This window comes from Hemiscyllium ocellatum, chromosome 17 (genome assembly GCF_020745735.1).
Source record: "Hemiscyllium ocellatum isolate sHemOce1 chromosome 17, sHemOce1.pat.X.cur, whole genome shotgun sequence".
Classification (NCBI taxonomy): domain Eukaryota; kingdom Metazoa; phylum Chordata; class Chondrichthyes; order Orectolobiformes; family Hemiscylliidae; genus Hemiscyllium; species Hemiscyllium ocellatum.
In genome coordinates this window covers 3982667-4002913 of record NC_083417.1, presented here as the reverse complement: position 1 = coordinate 4002913, position 20247 = coordinate 3982667, and the positions used below count along the sequence as shown (strand labels likewise).

General features: G+C 44.7%; 1 protein-coding gene across 2 annotated transcripts in view; it reads right to left on the bottom strand.

The window, feature by feature from the left end:
- Nucleotides 1-5024: 5024 nt before the first annotated feature.
- LOC132823857 (granule associated Rac and RHOG effector protein 1-like) overlaps nucleotides 5025-20247 on the bottom strand; it is a 220674-nt gene continuing 205451 nt past the window's right edge. Inside the window, exons 9-14 of one of the 2 annotated variants that reach the window (XM_060837923.1) lie at nucleotides 17693-17818; nucleotides 15870-16927; nucleotides 14217-14382; nucleotides 12966-13097; nucleotides 8195-8273; nucleotides 5025-5793 (exon numbers count right to left, since the gene is read on the bottom strand). In XM_060837923.1, coding sequence (XP_060693906.1) covers nucleotides 5446-5793; nucleotides 8195-8273; nucleotides 12966-13097; nucleotides 14217-14382; nucleotides 15870-16927; nucleotides 17693-17818 — 1909 coding nt within the window. In that variant the 3' untranslated portion in view covers nucleotides 5025-5445. The remainder of the gene's footprint in view (nucleotides 5794-8194; nucleotides 8274-12965; nucleotides 13098-14216; nucleotides 14383-15869; nucleotides 16928-17692; nucleotides 17819-20247) is intronic. The other variant, XM_060837924.1, reaches the window with a different exon arrangement.

Genomic DNA, 20247 nt, shown 5'->3' with positions numbered 1-20247 from the left:
GTGAAAACAGGTAAACTGTTTGATCAGACCTGAACAAAGTCAAAGATTTGTTTTTTTTTAAAAAGCAGATTATAGAAGTGTAAATTGGACACAGACAATGCAACATGTATTCTGAATATGTATTAACTAATTAAGAGGACAAAGTAATACATCTTTAAATTTTAAAACGCCGTCAAATGTTTTATGAGACAACTGGGATGATCAGTGTTAATGGATGTGCAGAACTGGACAGGCTACTGCTCCATGCTCAGAAATCAATGTTAGTTCATACCCCACTCTCCACAGGGACAGATGACAACATGACAGTCACATGCCCAGCTGGCTTTGACTCAGTAACACTGTGGACCAGGCCCTCCCCTATGACTGCTTTGATGGAAAGATTAAGTTCTTTTGGGAGGGGGGGGGGGGGGGGGGGGGGGGGGGGGGGGTGACAGTGTAGTGCTAATATGGGGCCAGCTAGTGATCTGGGACAAGAGTTCAAATCCCATCCTGCAGCTGACGGACTTGTCTTTCAATTAATCTCAGTATAGGTAACCATGAAACTATTGCTGACTGATCTAAAAACAAACTGGTCCTTTTGTTGTCCTTTACGGAAGGAAATTTGTCATCTGCACCTGATCTGGGCTACATATGACTTCAGACTCTCAATCTGATTGACTCAACTGCCCCGTGAAATGACGAGAAAGCCAAAACCACTCAGCTCAAGGTCAATTCAGGACCGGCAACAAAATTTAAAAATCTCCCTCTGGCCACAATTCGGATAGCACCATGGGGATACAGCACCTAAACATCGATTTTCCTGCTCCTTGGATGCTGCCTGACCTGCTGTGCGTTTCTAGCACCACTCTGATCTAGACTCTGGGCGTCATATCAGGTTCTAGTTTTCCATACCGAAACGGCCTGCCACTGCGCCATTCTGCTTCCCACTGTTAATGCTGACACTTGAGACGACCCACCTGGCTCCAGTGGTTGGCTTCCAGTGATTTTCACTCAAAGATGAATAGTTTTCAAAAAGAAAAGTAACTTCAAATGGGAAATTGCCCTGCTTCTCATCCAAGATAAATGTGGAACATTCAGCTTCAAGGGAAATCAGGGACGAGTGATAAATGGTGACCTCACTTCTGATATCCACATCCCATGAAAGAACAAAGTAAAAACTGCCTTGTCAGATTTTTGACTTCTGCAAAATCTGAAGTCTAATTGCACACAAACAAAATTCCAGGCAGACAGTAGCTTGTAGGTATATAAAGGAAGGTTCAGTTAGATTTATTTCAGAACTTTAAAAAAATCTCTGATCGACATGAGTTTCTAAAAAGTTGAGTGAACTCCTAACTTGACATCCTGGGTTTGAAAAGTGAGCCCTTTGACCACATGAATGAACAGCAGCCCCTTCAGCTGACTGGATTCAAACAGTAAGCAACACCATCATTCTCTCAATGTTCTACTCAGCTTTTGGTGCCTTGAAATGAAATGGGAATCATCTGGTACAAAGGTTGGACTCAGCACTCTACTGTCCATCATCTCAATGAGAACAGCTTACCAATTTACTCAAATACACTTTTAAAACCCATCTTTACTTAAAATGTTTTAAAATATACAGTGATGGTAATATGTCTTAGAAAATACAAAAATAAGATTAATACTGTTGATGCATTTACACAAATATTAAGTTTTTTTTAAGTGAATGGACATCTATTAGTCTTTCCAATTGGAAGAATCAAATAATTTACCACAATGCAAGCCAATCAGATATGACTTTAAAATTGTGTGAAAGAATTATTAAAATGATTTTGACAGGACCACACTGGATCTTTCTCGACTACTTCATTGCAGATTGAGTTACAATTTCAATTGTCCTCTCCCTGTTCCCCCACACATCAGTCACTGCTGAAGGACACTGGGCTGAGGAAGGGTAGATTCAGTACAATACACTTCTATCACTGGCAGATAATTGCCTCAAGGGATCATAAAGGTGGAAGCAGAACATTTCAGAACTCTGCATTTAGCATTGCCAAAACCCTGCACGATTGTCTCCAATTCTACAGAAATTAATATGGACACTGCTGGGATTCAAAACACAGAAGCAAACCAAAATCAGAAGTAATAAAATAAATGGATGTTTTACATCCTTGCTTCAAACACTCCAGTTCATTAGTTATAAAGACATCAGGAAATGCGGAAAACAAGGCTGTTTGACTTGGTGGTGTAATTGGTCTTCTGGTAAATTCCAGAACCAGATATGGGAACACTGAACAGTGCTAAAGGGTTCAACACTCCCCATGGGGATTGATGCATGTCAGAGAGGAATGACTGACAGAAAGAAAGAGTAATTGGAGGCAGTAAGGAAACAGTCAATGGCGTTCCCAATTATACAATGACTGTGATATTAACTTGGAAGGTCAGTTACTGGCTGGGTGCTGGGCCAAGGAAGAAATTGATACAGGGAAAAGGATCTCAATGAGCTCGAAGTCTAAACACTGGTCGCCCCAATGCGAGCCTTGTCAGCACAAGATTTGCGGGTATGTGAGTCCTTGTGTATATACAAGACTGAGATAGATAGGATCTTGCTCATTCCAGGGAAAGGCAGGAAAGTGGGCGTAAGGAATGCCAGATCAGCCACGATCCTATTGAAGGATGAAATAGACTCAAAGAGCCAAATGGTCTACTCCTGTTCCTAATTTTTACGGTCTTATAAAATTTAATAATAATATTGAAAAAAGTTAAAGCAAACAAGGTTGTCTGGGTAGTGGCTGGGATGTCAGGTGTCGGTAAACATGATCTTAAAGGATAAAGAAAGACCACACAAAGCCAATGTGGTTTCACAGGTCAGGGGCTGATACAACCACAAGAATCAGCCAGCTCACCACAACATCGGCCTGACAGCAGTAGCTTCAGTGATTTACACAAATGCAAACTTCTCTTTTTGAATAAAACACTACATTAGCAGGTGGGAACGAAGGTCATAGCCGGACTGTATATTTACATCACTATTAACCTGTGGCTGATGAACTGACAAAACATCTGCAAGATCCCTTGCGAAATTATTCAAATATAACTGATCCCACTGCCCACTCTCTCACCTGAAACCATGATCCTCATTTACAAAGTTAAACTGAACCAAGTGCCCTCGCCCGAGTTTCCCGGGATCCCAGTCAAAGGAATTATAAGTTCAGGTTGTGATTTGGGAGAGAGGCAGCAACAGAGTTAACAGTAGGCAGTGAATGCAGTTACAACATGTCAAAAGCAAGACACTAGCAATATGTAAATTTACTTTAACAAACAGGAATCTGCAGAAGAACCTCAAAACATTGTTTTATATTCTACACCATCAGTAGTAAAAGTCTCATTTGTCCATTGTCTGACAGATGCAAATTTTATTTCTAAAAAAAATTTTAAAGTTTAAAAAAAAGGCTGACTCTCTGTGGAACTGCACTCAAAGCATCAAGACCACAACCTGCAGCCTTCAAGTGAAGTAGGAGAAAAGAGCTGGGACAATTAGACTGGGGTCACAGTGTGCCTGACGTGTGCATGTCTAAGACAGACCCCAATTCACTGTCACATTGTCCTATGGTTATCTATTTTCAATATTAATTCCTTGGCTAACATTTATAACTTGTCAGGCTGTATTTAAAGTCTGTCACTATTGGTGGCGTTTCCATAGAAAGTGGGATTACAGTGTAACATGTTTACATTGATATATCCCTTTAGAGCTGTTGAAGTACAAATACGTGACAGAAAAAAAGGTTGTAGAAAGTGCAAGTAAGAGATGTGTGTGTGTGAGAGAGAGAGAGAGAGAGAGAGAGAGAGAGAGAGAGAGTGTGTGTGTGTGTGTGTGTGTGTGTGTGTGTGTGTGTGTGTGTGTGAGAGAGAGAGAGAGAGAGAGAGAGAGAGATTCATTATTCTGAGTGGTGGATGGTACTTTATAAAAGAAGTTTACCCAACAAGGCAAGGCAAATTTGTGCCAGGTGTTTTTTTTTAACCCTGCTCCTGACACCCAGATTAAAACAACTCACCAATTCAATGCCCCTGCAAGCTGTTCATCATCTGAGCAAGTGTGGGGATATCAGCCAAAGGTCACTGTAACTGAAGCTCACACCTTCAGGGTATGGGGTGCCGTCTGTCTATGTCTTGCAATGAAAACAAGGCTGCCTCCTGAGAGAACCTCACTAATTCATTTATAAAAAATAAAAAAAGTACAAAAAATTATATAGATGATTTTTTTAAAATGTTTTTTCCTCAATACAAACTATAAAACAGTTTGAGCAGCTCTTATATTTAAATAATCATTTTTAGTTTAACTTCTTATTTTCTCCCCGCATGTCATTGACACAACTGTATACAAACACAGTCGATACCGTTCGCACTTCACTGTCTGTGGTATGAGTTTTACAAATATGTGCAAGGTATTCCCAGTAACTCCATTCTCCCACACCCCATGGAGAATACAAGGTCAGTGCACAGGGACATTAAATGTCTCGTGCTGTGTCAGTTAGCTTCTCAAAAAGACGGGCTGCAGAGCTCATAACTGAGAAAGTGGAAAACTCAAAACTTCAATACATTAAACCAGCAACTACACCACGACAATACAAAGATTACGTTATTCTTTAAAAGGAAATGTATCCTAATGAGCAGCCCAAATGCTGCAGCGAGGGATTGTAGCGCTATCCCAAACGTCTTTATTGGAAATTGGACATTTGGCTATTTTTAATTGAATTAGCAGAACCCCAGGGAACACGTCACAATGACCGTATGCTTTTTATTTTCCTTCACCTCAGTGTCATACCTATCGGTTTTACAGGCTCTGCAGTCTAGACTGTACCCACAGCCACAGCAGCTGGGATCAGATGATGCCAGAAACACCAGGTTTTCAGGCATGAGCTACATGTTACTTCGTAATGTTCAGCAAATGTGCAACATTGGCAACTTCATGTGTTTAAACGCTCTCCCACTACATTTTGATGTCAGGTAGCTAATGTCTTACTGTTAGCTCAGTGATCAACCCCACCCCCTCCCCCACCCTCACCACCACCTAATGTGCCAGGCTCCCCAGTGATCAAGCTCGAGAGCCGGGTTCAGGTGTAAACAACAGCCTGATGGTCAGTGAGCTGCCTTGGAGTACAAAAGGCACTACCATGCATCTCCAAACACTGAATGGAGGTAGCAAGAGAGCAGGAGAAGTCTCACACACACAGAGTCCTGACTCCATACCATCATAAATGGACAGCATCCCCCATTGGCAACACACTACAGGGTGATCTGAACAGAGGCAGAGATGACAATCTGTCTCCATCTGGTTTACCTCCGACCAGCAGTTAGAAAGTGCAGAACAAACCAACAAGGACCAATCAAGACAGTTATGTGGCAGGGCTACCTCACTCACAGCACTTAAAAGCCACATGACTATTCACTAGAATACAGAACCCTTGTTAAACCATGTCGAAACACTCAGTATTGGTGAAGATAGGACTGTCTCCGTTCCTGCTTGATGGGGTAGGATTTGAAGCCCTTGTTCATGGTTTTGTGCTGGGAAACTTGCTGCTGCTGAGACTGTTGCTGCTGCTGCTGCTGTGTGAAGGAGAAACTGGAAGAAATTGCTGTGGAAGCAGAGTTGTCATTGGTTGTTGACCACACGGGAGACTGGAGAATTTGCATGGAGTCATTCCATTGGCTGACTGGGTTCACAATCTGATACAAGGAAGTACCAGGATTGGGCATCGTGTTGGTGAGGGATGTTGAGTGTTGCCAGGGAGCCTTCGGAGGCCAGGTCTTGGTTTTATTGTCCTGTGTAAGAAACTATCACAAATTAATGTAATAGTGAGACATGCCACAGCAGAACTCTGGATTCAAAACCAAACTGGACAAGAGATACTTCACAGAAAATTGAATAAAACTTAATTAAACAAAACAATTCCGACAAAAGGAAAAGTGATGAGCAATAGTACTGGACTGTCATCAATAATACCCAATGATAATACATCAATAAATCGTCTTTGGGACGGTCTTCCTGAAAAGACAGTGAAAACAGAGGTGGACAGATTCTTGATAAGCCAGTAGGTGAAAAGTTAACTTGCACACTCACTTCCCTCCAAGGCCCCAAGGGATCCTTCCATATCCGCCACAAGTTCACCTGCACCTCCACACACATCATCTATTGCATCCGCTGCACCCGATGTGGCCTCCTCTATATTGGTGAAACTTGCCGCTTACTTGCGGAACGCTTCAGAGAACACCTCCGGGCCGCCCGAACCAACCAACCCAATCACCCCGTGGCTCAACACTTTAACTCTCCCTCCCACTCCACCGAGGACATGCAGGTCCTTGGACTCCTCCACCGGCAGAGCACAACAACACGACGGCTGGAGGAGGAGCGCCTCATCTTCCGCCTGGAAACCCTCCAACCACAAGGTATGAATTCAGATTTCTCCAGTTTCCTCATTTCCCCTCCCCCCACCTTGTCTCAGTCGGTTCCCTCAACTCAGCACCGCCCTCCTAACCTGCAATCCTCTTCCTGACCTCTCCGCCCCCACCCCACTCCGGCCTATCACCCTCACCTTGACCTCCTTCCACCTATCCCACCTCCATCGCCCCTCCCCCTAGTCCCTCCTCCCTACCCTTTATCTTAGCCTGCTTGGCTACTCTCTCTCTCTCTTATTCCTGATGAAGGGCTTATGCTCGAAACGTCGAATTCTCTATTCCTGAGATGCTGCCTGGCCTGCTGTGCTTTGACCAGCAACACATTTGCAGCTGTGATCTCCAGCATCTGCAGACCTCATTTTTTACTCGAAAAGTTAACACAGTCGTTAGGAATGTGATGTAATCACATCAGCCAGAATCGTGTTGATGGTGTAGGCTCACGGGGCTGAATGGCCTCATCCTAATTCAATTGCTCATAAGGGACAATAGCTACAAATCCACCAGAAAACCCACTCAGTGCTAGGGCCTCAACTATAAACAGCTTACATTAATGACTCAGATGGAAAGACACAGACATTATCTAAATTTGCTGATAATATCAAGTTAGCTGGGAATGTAAGGTGTGTGAAGTACTCAGTTGCAAAGAGATATTGACAGTTATTGCGTGGCAACAAGGGGCAGATGGCACATCATTTCAGGAGGTGGGAGGCTATTCACTTTGGTATCCGTGGAATAGTTTTCTGCGGTTTCAGTTACCAGTTGTTTACTGCGGCCTGAACATATTACAGAGAACGCACCAGAAACCAGGGGCCAGGAGGCTGTCGGGAAGGTACATTTCTCATCGAAATGAATGGGTTCGCATCTAACCGCAGTTTTGGGCTTCCATAGTAGGTCTTGGAACATATCCCCACGGGTACGAGAGGGACTACTATAGTTTTAAAAAGATTTGAAGTGTAAAAATACTGATCTGAGAGACACCTGGGTTAACATGCAGTTATTGCAAGGGAATTAGAATGTAGAAATGGAAAAGCTTTCTTATAATTCCGTTAGGTTTCCGTGAGATCACACTTAGAGTTCTGTGTGCAGTTTTGGTCTCTGTACGGTTCCAGGGATCTGAGAGTGATCCAATGATGAGAGTTTGAGTAAACTGAGTCAATAATTCAGAGTTTAGAATCATTAATCTCAAGGGCAATCGCGTTACAATGTACAGGATACAGAAAAGGATTCACAGGTAGACAGTGGGAGGTTGCTTTCCCTAGCTAAGGAATCTAGGACATAGAGTCAACCATTTAGGATTGAGATTTGGAGTAATTCTTCCAGGCGAAGGGCTGTAAACCTTTAGAAATCCCTACCCCAGAAGGCTGTGGATGCTATATTATGGATTATATTTAAGATGGGATAGACAGTTATTTGGTCTTGCAGGAAATCAAGCTGTAAAGTGGAGTTGAAACAGATCGGACTTGATTGCTTTGAACGGTGGAGCAGGATCAAATGTCTATTCCTGCTCCTATTTCCTACATTCTTATAAATTGTTACTTGCAGTGATTCTGCATTTCTGGGACAAGTAAAACAGTATGCTAAAAATGCATAGCATAGCCCAATGAAGCCACATTTGTAAACCTACACTTAGCGGGTTTGACTGAGCAGTGTTTACAGACAGCAGGATATCTGTCCAGCTATCTCTGCCCCTCACAGGGGAAGGGGGAAAATTTGGTACATTATTACATGTTTGCAAAACATAAGATTTCAAAAGGAGGAGAAATAGGGTTTATGTCCATACCTGGCTAAAATCATCTGGTGTGTGTAAGACTGGAGGAGATGGCAGAGTAGAAGTCTCTTGGTCACCACTGCTGTGTTTTCTGCAGGACAGAATAGTGAAGGTGATTTGTTGGACAGAGAAACACATCATAGATTCTTCTTGTTATTATATATAGAGAGCGCTAGAGAAAGAGAGAACAATTCGAAAGCATCTCTTTCATCTTTAGGACCTTACAAAGTATGTCATGGTGACAGTATCCTAGTCATTTTGGAAAGGCCATATTGAAGGCCAATGCTACCATTGGTGGAACTGTGCGCACACACACATGCAGAATTACAGCACTGAGTGCTACATTATTTTTATTTATTCACTCACGGGCTGTGGTCTGTCGTTAGTGAGGCTGCATTTTTGCCCGTCCCCAGTTGCCCCTTGAGAAGGTGGTGATGAGCTGCCTTATTAAACCACTGCTATAGATAGGTAGACAATGTTGTTAGGGAGGGAATTCCAGGATGTTGATCCAGTGACAGTGAAGGAATAACAATATATTTCCAAGTCAGGATGATGAGCAACATGGAGGGGAACTTGCAGGTGATGGTGTTCCCATGTATCTGTTGTCCCTATCCTTCTAGATGCTGAGGCTGTAGAATTTGACGGTGCTCTATAAGGAGCTTTATTGAATTTCCCTAGAGCTTCTTGTAGTACATGCTGCTGTCACTGAGCATTAGTGGTGGAGAGAGTGGATACCTGTGGATGCAATGATAATCAAATGAGCTGTTTTGTCCTGGATGGTGTTGAGCTTCTTGACTGTTGTTGGACTTGCATCCATTCAGGCAAGTGGGCAGTATTCCATCACACTCCTGACTGTGCTTCGTAGATGGTGGCAGGTTTTTAGGATGAGGAGGTAAGCTACTCACTGCAGGACTCGTCGACACGAACCAGCTCTTGTAGACACAGCACTTAAATGGCTAGACCACTTCAATTCCTGGTTAATAGTAACATCAAGGACATTGATTTGGGGGGGGGGGGGGGGGGGGAGCGGTGGGGAAAGGGAAATACTCAGTAAGTGTAATGTCAAGGAGTACAGGAAAGCCAAAGTCATCTTGGGCCCATTTTGAATGCTACTATCTCTCATGGCATGCTATATTGGGAACATACATTCTATATAGGAAGAATGGCAGTTAACCAGTGAGCAGTGAGATTCTACAAACAACATGATCCACTTGAAAGGGTGAACATGTCCTGAGTTTAATGTCTCCCCAGAAAGGCTGCACCTGAATGGTTCAGCCCTTGGCTGGAAGTAGCCTGCAAAATTAGTTCAAATGTCCATAGTGTTTGACCCATTAGTCAGAGGGAAATGGGTCGAGGTGGGTTACTCTTTGGAGGGTCAGTGTGGACTTGTTGGGCCAAAGAGTCTGTTTCCCCACTGTAGGGAATCTAATCTAAAACAAAACTAGCTCACTCATGATCACTGCCAATGATTAAGATGGTACTGTTAACAACAACGGGCTGGTGTTGATAAAGGACAAAAGGAAAACAAAAGGTTATTGAAGTGCAGTAGAGCTGTGAATTGCCAATGTAATCATGATGTGGAGGTGCAAGTGTTAGACTGGGGTGGATAAAGTTAAAAATTACAACAACACCACCACCACACAGGTTATAGTCCAACAGGTTTTTTTGGGAGTACAAGCTTTCAGAGCGCTGCTCCTTCATTAGGTAGCTAGCGAGACATGATAATAGGATACAGAATCTTTAGTAAAAGATCAAAGTGTCATTCAACTAATGTGATGTAATAAACAAGCCTAGATTGCTGTTAAGTCTTTAAGCACTTAGAAAGGGAGTGCAGGTTTCGAATCATTAATATGTAAATCCCAGAACTTCTTTCAAATCACAGCCTTGAGATAACTTAAAAGTTTTATGGAAAAAAAAGTGACATCTCAGTTCAGATAATGCATTAAAGGTGTGAGGTTAGACTCTGGCTGTACTCTAACCTGAAGTCAGACTGGTTCTATTCCCAAAGGAGGAATTTATAAAGTGTCACATGGACTGACTGCCTCCAGACTGTGTACTTTTTGAACAAAATAAGATGTATCTGCAAGGGCAAATTCACCCCAGAGACACGTGTGCATGTGTGTGCGCGAGTGTGTGTGTGTGTGTGTGTGTGTGTGTGTGTGTGTGTGTGAGAGAGAGAGAGAGAGAGAGAATGATCGAGAGAGCATGATCGAGAGAGCACGGGGTGGGGGGTGGGGTAAAGCGCAAGAGAAGTGTAGTGAGGTTACCAGTAATGTGACCCATTCGGTACCCATCAGGACAGCCTCAACCAGGATCTTGGGTTCATATCACACTCCAGGTGACCCCACTCCCCACACACATGATCATTCTTGCACACTCACACAGACTCTCTCTTATACATACGCTGTCTCAAACACACACACTCCATCACACCTGCGCGCCCGCGCACACACACACACACACACACAAACATCTATGCGGTGAATTTACACTTGCAGATACATTTTATTTTGTTCAAAAAGCAGACAATCTGTCAGTACTGAGTGCATGTGACATTTTATAAATTCCCACTTTGGTAATAGAACCAGTCTGACTCAAGGAGAAAGTGAGGACTGCAGATGCTGGAGATCAGAGCTGAAAAGGTGTTGCTGGAAAAACGCAGTAGGTCAGGCAGCATCCAAAGAGCAGGAGAGTCAACGTTTCGGGCATGAGCCCTTCTTCAGGAATGAGGAAAGTGTGTCCAGCAGGCGAAGATAAAAAGGTAGGGAGGAGGGACTTGGGGGAGGGACTAGGTGGAAGGAGGTCAAGGTGAGGGTGATAGGCCAGAGTGGGGGTGGGGACGGAGAGATCAGGAAGAAGATTGCAGATTAGGAAGGCGGTGCTGAGTTTGAGGGATTTGACTGAGAGAAGGTGGGGGAGGGGAAATGAGGAAACTGGAGAAATCTAAGTTCATCCCTTGTGGTTGGAGGGTTCCTAGGCGGAAGATGAGGCGCTCTTCCTCCAGCCGTCGTGTTGCTATGGTCTGGCGATGCAGGAGTCCAAGGACCTGCATGTTCTTGTGGAGTGGGAGGGGGAGTTGAAATGTTGAGCCACGGGGTGGTTGGGTTGGTTGGTCCGGGTGTCCCAGAGGTTACAGCAAATTACAGCAAATTTACTGCATCCGCTGCACCCAATGTGGCCTCCTCTACATTGGGGAGACAGGCCGCCTCCTTGCGGAACGTCTCAGAGAACACCTCTGGGACACCCGGACCAACCAGCCCAACCACCCGTGGCTCAACATTTCAACTCCCCCTACCACTCCACCGAGGACATACAGGTCCTTGGACTCCTCCATCACCAGACCATAGCAACACGACGGCTGGAGGAAGAGCACCTCATCTTCTGCCTGGGAACCCTCCAACCACAAGGGATGAACTCAGATTTCTCCAGTTTCCTCATTTCCCCTCCCCCCACCTTGTCTCAGTCAAATCCCTCCAAATCAGCACCGCCTTCCTAACCTGCAATCTTCTTCCTGATCTCTCCGCCCCCACCCCACTCCGGCCTATCACCCTCACCTTGACCTTCTTCCACCTATCGCATTTCCAACGCCCCTCCCCCAAGTCCCTCCTCCCTACCTTTTATCTTAGCCTGCTGGACACACTTTCCTCATTCCTGAAGAAGGGCTTATGCCCGAAACATCGACTCTCCTGCTCCTTGGATGCTGCCTGACCTGCTGCACTTTTCTAACAACACATTTCCAGTCTGACTCAAGTTTGAGATACAGATAGACTCTAACCTCACACCTTCAATACATTTTCTAAGCTGAGATGTCACTTTTTTAAAATGATAAAACCTTAAGACATCTTGGGACTGCGATCTGAAAGTAGTTCTGGGATTTACATAATAATCAATTGAAATCTGCATTCCCATTCCCAGTGCTTAGGAATTAACAGCAATCTAGATTTGTTTATTACATCACATCAATTGTATGACACTTTGATCATTTATTATAAATTCTATGTCCTATGATCTTGCCCCACTAGCTATCTGACAAAGGAGCAGTGCTCCTAAAGCTTGTATTTCCAAATAAATCTGCTGGAATATAACCTGTTGCTGTAATTTTTAACTTTGTCAGTGTAAGGGGTGATGAAATTTGATGTGATCATGTATGGAGTCACACACTTTGGTCTCCATACCATGTAAATGGAAAAAGGATTGAAGGGAATGAAGAGGAGAGATTTGAAGTGGTTTGCTGAACACCAACAGGCTGAGTTTTGTGTTTTAAGGAAGTATTGCCCAGCCCAGTAGGTTTGGGTAGAGACTTAGAGAAATACTTCTGGACTATTGCTTGTACACAGAATTTAAAAGGGAAGTTCTGCTTGACACAGGCCACTCAGTTTAAATTTGAAAGGAAACAAATTGAAGTCCTGGAGGTTTGGAAGTGAACCTCAGAACACAAACATCAATCATAGTTAGATCATAAATCAGTACCCAAATTGAGCATCTCAGAAGTTCACTATGTCTGGGAATTAATAGAAAGAAGCATTGACATCTCAAGCCATTTCTTTGAACCCCATGTTATAATTAAAAGTGGACCACATTGCCAAGAGTGAACACCTCGCAAGATTGTGGACAGTCCTCTGCTCAAAATATGTCCTTGTTTTAAATCAAGTTGGTCACTGAATATAGTTCTACAAAATCATAACACCACAGAAGCTGAAGTCAAGTCCGCATCAGTGCAGAGAAACAGACTTACCGCTTCAGGGTGATGACCTTTCTTAAGAACACTAAATTTACTTCTTACCTTCGTGGTTTGACAGCAGCAACAAGGTCAGGCCCTGAGAACATGGAGAACAAACTGTCTCCATTAGCAGAAGAAGCCTCATCACTGGAACTGGCAGAATCTCCCTGGGTCCCTGACCAACTCATCATATCTCTGCAGAATACCGGGACGGGAGTGAGGAAGGGTAGAGAGAGAGAGAGAGATACGCACACACACAATCAGCTCCACAGATCCAAGCCTTGTATTTAACAAATACATAGCAGTCAAAGAAGTAGAAGAGAAAATTATTGAATGGAAAACCCTGATGCTGACACGTTACAATGCATGCTAGAAATTCCAATCCCGCCTTTTGCAAGGAGGGAACAGAGAAACAGTTTTGTTCTTCCCACTCCTGAAGTGCAGTTTCATGGGAACACATTCTGCACTCTTTAAACTAAAAGCTGGGCAGCTTTTCAACAAGATTTTTAAAGAGAGTCCACATCAGAGCATGATCTTATCCATACCTAGCACTCATTCCATCAGGGGTCATTAGATAGAGATTAAGAATCCAAATCAATTTTCCTCCCTCTAATCCTGGAATCAACTGTACTCCTACTGCTGACACCAGGTGAAAGAATCCTGCCCACAATGTACAAGGGCCAGCATCAACTGAACATGCATCAAACATCTGGGACCCCAGAGTGCTCTTCAAGATGACTTGACACCATTCTGCTCAGGGATAGGTTAAGTTAGAGAGTGACTGGGTGCAGTAGGACCATCCGCATCTCCGTGAAAGGCTGCCCTCTTGTTTGGAGGTCTCTCGCATGCACCTGCCCCCATGTTGTGCTGGAGCTGGCTGAACAACCACTGCAATTACAGGGACAGTCAGTGGCCAAGGTTGTTACCCTACCCAGAAAAGGATGTCGAAAAGGCATGGGTACATGAAGTGGTCAGAGAGGCATCAAGGGTTTCTAGATATAATAAGTGAACAAAATGTTAGACACTGCAATTGACAATGTTAGAACTATCCATGGTTCAACAACTCCTCCACCCCATTCTCACAACCACTCTCCCTCCATCTGAGGTCCACAGTCCCATGACTCATCTTCATACACACCATCCGATGATATACAAAAATTCCTTCCTCATTAACAATGCGCACACACCCAGTTCTCCATCCCGCTCCCATGAACACCCACACCACACTGCCCATGTAAACCTTTTCGCTATTGCTCATGGTGCAGAGCAAGATTGATTCCTGCTGTACCTGTGAGACATCCATACATCACTCACCCCTCAGTGAAGCACTCTGATGGCTGCCAGGGCCGGTGAGGTTCATCAGTAATAGGCCAGTTAGTCCTGGCAGTGCTGTGTCGGCGGACATGCTGCACTTGTCGCTTCTGCTGCATTGCCTGACTAACGCCAGCCACGTACCGGGCAAACTCTGGGTCAGACCCAACTAGAGAGAGAGAGGGAGGGGAGTGCCATGGCATCAAGTTAGTGACATGACTTGCTGTTTGAGACAATTCTATTCAGATAATCCAGCAACACAATCAACCACATTAACAATAAATTAACTTCAGTCAGCTGTACATAACCACAGGACAGGATAAACAGATTGTAACAAACTCTTGTGGCACAGTGGTAGTGTCCCCATCCCTGGACTGGGAGGGCCAGGTTCAAGTCCCACCTGCTCCAGAGGTGTGTGAAATAATATGCCTGAACAGGTTGAATAGGTTAAATTGAAAGGAAAATCATCACAAGGGTTCTTGTAGTGCAGTGGTAGTGTCCCTACCACTGGACCAGGAGGGGTTCATGACAGTTCATAGATAAGCCTGTTCCTAAGACACAGTCCAGACATATCACGGATTTTCTGAAGATGATAAAGGCAATGGGAAAGAGGGTTGCACAAAGCAATGAAGACCCAGGTTCAATTCTCACAATCGGTCTGCTCAGACACAGTCAGGGTGAAAGGAGAACTCATTTCCCTCCCATCTCCCCATATGTTTTCCCTTCTCCTTCAATCATGTTCCCACTGAACCACTGACTTCATTCTGGCCCTGTGTTAACTTCTCTCTCGTCCCAGCATTGACCATTTCCTCTCAAAATCTGTCATCAACATATCATTATCCTCATTATCTGAGGGAAAGTTTGTCCTTGGTCCCTCTGCCACCTCAAACTTATGCTCAAACGCCAGCTGGCCACCCCTCTCCCAAATCTTTATTGCTGCCAACTCCATACCCATCTTTCCCAGAGCTGCGTGGTTGACCATCTACATTCAGTCCTACTGGGTGTTTGGAAACACCACGAGCTGTCACTCTGAAGTGCTCCATTACCTACTGGGAGATGATATGAACACACAGGTGAATGGATTTCAGGTTGTAACTCTTAGTCACTCTTAGCCTGGATTGTAACGTTATAAAATGATCAAATTAGATGGGGAAGGACTGAATGGCAATTAGGAACAAAAGTCCTTCCACTGACCTGGTTAATAGCCTTTGGAAGGTCCATAATGGCTGCGTAAAAAAGTTCTGACTTTTTCACTAGCAGCTACCTTGGGGCAAAGTCCATGTTGACCACTGATCTAATCAGCCAGAAATTTACACTTAAACAGGTTCAACAAGTTACCCGATCTTTTTAGGAACAAGATATTTGAATGGCTTTGCGGGAACACTAAAAGGGAAAATCCCTCTAGTTGTAAACCCAACGACTCTGACATAATTCTCTCTTTTCTAGTCTGACTCTGAAACTATGTTGCTTTATATAAGATCAAGGATAAACTCTTCAATGTTGCACACACAGACACCAAGTTCTGCTGCTAGAGTTCACTGCTAACTCAACAAGAGCACAGAATAAATCTGGGATCTCCAGTGCAATGAGCGTTATGGCTGAGTGGCTGAGGCCTTTAAAAAACAGAGGCTGGGAAAACTGCTTGAAAATGTTTACCTGCAGGATCAAAAGGCAGAATGTCTCCCAGCATTCCAAATACCCCATCACTCTGGACCCGGTTCGGCCATGTGTTATTCCTGGTGTTTGCCACTTTCGGCCCCAGCATGTCCGACATGACATTATCCATGATGTTATCCATGTAATTGCCAACAAGACCCAGGCTGTACAAGTCTGAACTCAAGTCGGAATGCACAGCAATATTGCTCCACTGGCTCACAGACCCAATTGGAGATAGTCCGGAAACTGGGCTCTGTGATGACTGCTGAGACGAACTATTGGGCCATTTCCCAGGAGCCCGAGGGGTCTGTGGTCTTGCTGGCGGTGGTTGCTGCCCAATTGGCTGGAGGAGGTGCTGGTAATATTGCAATTGCTGCTGCTGCTGCTGTTGCTGGTGCTGATGTTGGCGCTGCGCGACCTGATGAGAATTCGGCAATGGAGCGTGGGGTACAGTCTGCGATTGCTGCAGGGTAGCTGACTTTCGCTCTGGTGCTGTAACTGAATTCCTTCTGTTAATGAGAGGTGAAGCTTTTTGGGATTTGCCCATGTTGAACCCAGACAGAAAGTCAATAACATCCTGCATTTCCTGGTCACTTGGCAACTTTATGCCTTGATCATCCTTCACATCATCCCCTTTGTAGAATATCTCTCTCTTGTCCACAGAGAAACCATTGACTATCGGGTTGGACGCGCTTCGTGAAGCTTCCTGCGAGTCAACCGTCTTTGGGAAACTTCCAATGTTCAAAATGCTTTGCAGTCTCAAATCAGAGTGGTTGGGCAGCTTGGTTTTCCGCTCCTCCTCAGAGCTGTTAATGGAAAAGTTACTCTTAGAAGGTGTACTTGGGATCGAAAAGCTCCCACCACTACTGCTACTGTTACTCGTACTGCTGCTGCAGGAATTTCGCTTCGTAAAACGAGAGGTAAGTTTCGCAAAAGTCTTCTGCAGTCCACCAGAGGACTTGACAATAGCCCCATTCGCCGTGGGAAGATCCACATGAGTCCCAAAGTCAGTGCACTCTCGTCGTAGCTGAATCTGGATACTCGGCAAAACCTGCTCCCTGCAACGGTAAGCACAAACAACAACTTACCACCATCACTTCCACATCTTATTCCATGGATTCAAAGGAGAAAGAAGCCCAGATATAACTTGTTCTTATATTCACTGATGTAAGGAGAGGAGAACAGTAAATGTTCAAAATTAGGAGAGAGCCCGAACATAAATTAATAGAAAGGGTTATTTCTCCATGGGTCAGTGAATCAATAAGAACAGTACAACGGGAGAAAGGAGATCAGTGGGTTTGTTTTACTCTTCAACCACAACAAAATTACAGAATTGGTTGTGATAGAGAGAGACACTAGTGAACAGCAAGAATGAATTTGATCAACCCATCAGCTATGTTTCGGTTTTCAGTGATTGACTAGGTTCAGAAGGAGAGAGAGGAGAAATCCTTTTTAAAAGGAAAAGGATCACAAAGTTGTAAGGCTACTGACTGCATGAACAGATCTTTTTGAAGCAGTAGGCTGAATGATTCAAGAAAAGAGAGAATAAAAAGGCACGGAGTACAGTTTTGGGGGAATAAAGTCATTAACATCAAGACAGGCTCACAAGATCAGGATTTTAGATCTTGTGGTGGACAATTACTGACAAAGACTGGTTAGGCTGAATTGCCATATTGCTGGTTCGATATACAGAAAGGGGATTGAATGAATATAGAAGGTGGTGAGGCTGAGCTATGTAAAGGAACGTACTGGCTGGGGTTAAGAAACTTTCTCTCTTCCTAAGATCATCAAGTTCTAGATGCTCAGCATGTTTATTACGGTACCTTCTCTCTTTCCATCTGCCCAAGTCGAAAACTGCTGTGTACAACACATCCACCAGCCCGAGGGTTTTCTCAGGGTCCAGGCATCTCTGTAAGAGAGACATGGTGGCAGGATCCTCCTTCAAACACCTGGGGGCCACGGCATTAAAAGAAAAGGACAGAATTAGAGAAAACACAATGATATTTTCACCTCACTTCTTTATTTCTTTGGTTTCTCTGCACATCGCACCTTCCAAATGCTGGCAGCTGTCACAAATGAGCAACAATAAGTATACCGCTTTGGATACTGTTGGGGGGGACGGCCTAGCAGCGGTAAGCTGCAGTGACCGGGTCTCTAACACGAGGTCCGGCTCTGAGGCTCAGAAGGGAAAGGGGGAGAGGAGGAGAGCGCCAATTATAGGAGACGCTATAGTTAGAGGGACAGACAGGCGGTTCTGTGGACATGGGCGAGACTCTCGGATGGTTTGTTGCCTCCCGGGTGCCAGGGTCCGAGACGTCTCGGACAGTGTCTTCAGAATCCTTAAGGGGGAGGGTGTGCAGCCAGAAGTCGTGGCGCACATTGGCACCAACGACATAGGTAGGAAGAGGGGTGTGGAGGTCATGCAGGAGCTCAAGGAGTTAGGCAGGAAGCTAAAAGCTAGGACGGACAGAGTCATCATCTCTGGGTTGTTGCCGGTGCCACGTGACAGTGAGGCAAGGAAAAGGGAGAGAGTGCAGTTGAACACGTGGCTGCAAGGATGGTGTAGGAGGGAGGGCTTCAGGTATTTGGACAATTGGACTGCATTCTGGGGAAGGTGGGACCTGTACAAACAGGACCTGAACCAGAAGGGCACCAATAATCTGGGAAATAGGTTTGCTAGCACTCTTCGGGTGGGGGGTGTTTAAACTAATTTGGCAGGGGGATGGGATCCGGACTTGTAGTCTAGCAAGTAGGTTAGCTGTTTTTCAGGATGTCCAAGAATGTAGGGAGGCTGTGGAGAAGGTAGCACTGACAGGGAATACTTGCGGACACAGAAATGGGTTCAAGTGTGTATACTTCAACACAAGAAGTATCAGAAATAAGGTGGGTGAACTTAAGGCGTGGATCAGTACTTGGGACGACAATTTTGTGGCCATCACGGAAACGTGGATAGAAGAGGGACAGGAATGGTTGTTGGAGGTTCCTGGTTACAGATGTTTCAGTAAGATTAGGGAGGGTGGTAAAAAAGGAGGGGGGGGGGGGTGGCGTTGCTAATTAGAAATGGTTTAACTGCTGCAGAAAGGCAGTTCATGGGGGATCTGCCTTTGGAGGTAGTATGGGCTGAAGTCAGAAATAGGAAAAGGAGCAGTCATCTTGTTGGGTGTTTACTATGGGCCCCCTAATAGCAGCAGAGATGTGGAGAAACAGATTGGGAAACAGATTTTGGAAAGGTGCAGAAGCTACAGGGTAGTAGTCATGGGCGATTTCAACTTCCCAAATATTGATTGGAATCTCTTTAGATCAAGTACATTGGATGGGGCGGTGTTTGCGCAGTGTGTCCAGGAAGTTTTTCTAACTCAGTATGTATGTTGTCCGACCAGAGGGGAGGCCATGTTGGATTTGATACTTGGTAACGAACCGGAACAAGTGATGGGCTTGTTAGTGGGTGAGCATTTTGGTGATGGTGACCACAATTCTGTGACTTTCACCTTGGTTATGAAGAGAGATATGTGCGTGCAACAGGGTAGGTTTTACAATTGGGGGAAGGGTAAATACGATGCTGCAAGACAAGCTCTGAAGAGCATAAGTTGGGAGCATAGGCTGTCAGGAAAGGAGGTCGTTGAAATGTGGAACTTTTTCAAGGAACAGATACGACGTGTCCTTGATATGTATGTACCTGTCAGGCAGGAAAGAGATGGTAGTGTGAGGGAACCTTGGTTGACGAGGGAGGTTGAATGTCTTGTAAAGAGGAAGAAAGAGGCTTACATAAGGTTGAGGAAAAGGTTCAGACAGAGCGTTGGAGGGATACAGGATAGCCAAGAGGGAGCTGAAGAAAGGAATTAGGAGAGCTAAGAGAGGGCATGAAAAATCTTTGCCAGGTAGGATCAAGGATAACCCCAAGGCCTTTTATGCGTATGTGAGAAACATGAGAATGACGAGAACGAGGGTAGGTCCGATCAAAGACAGTAGTGGGAGACTGTGTATTGAGTCAGAAGAGATAGGAGAGGTGTTGAATGAGTACTTTTCTTCAGTATTTACAAATGAGAGGGACCTTATTGTTGAAGAAGAGAGTATAGAACAGACTGGTAAACTAGAGGAGATACTTGTTAGGAAGGAAGATGTGTTGGGCATTTTGAAAAACTTGAGGATAGACAAGTCCCCTGGGCCTGACGGGATATATCCTAGGATTATGTGGGAAGCAAGAGAGGAAATTGCAGTGCCGTTGGCAATGATCTTTTCATCTTCACTGTCAACGGGGGTGGTACCAGGGGACTGGAGAGTGGCAAATGTTGTGCCCCTGTTCAATAAAGGGAATAGAGATAACCCTGGGAATTACAGGCCAGTTAGTCTTACTTCTGTGGTAGGCAAAGTAATGGAA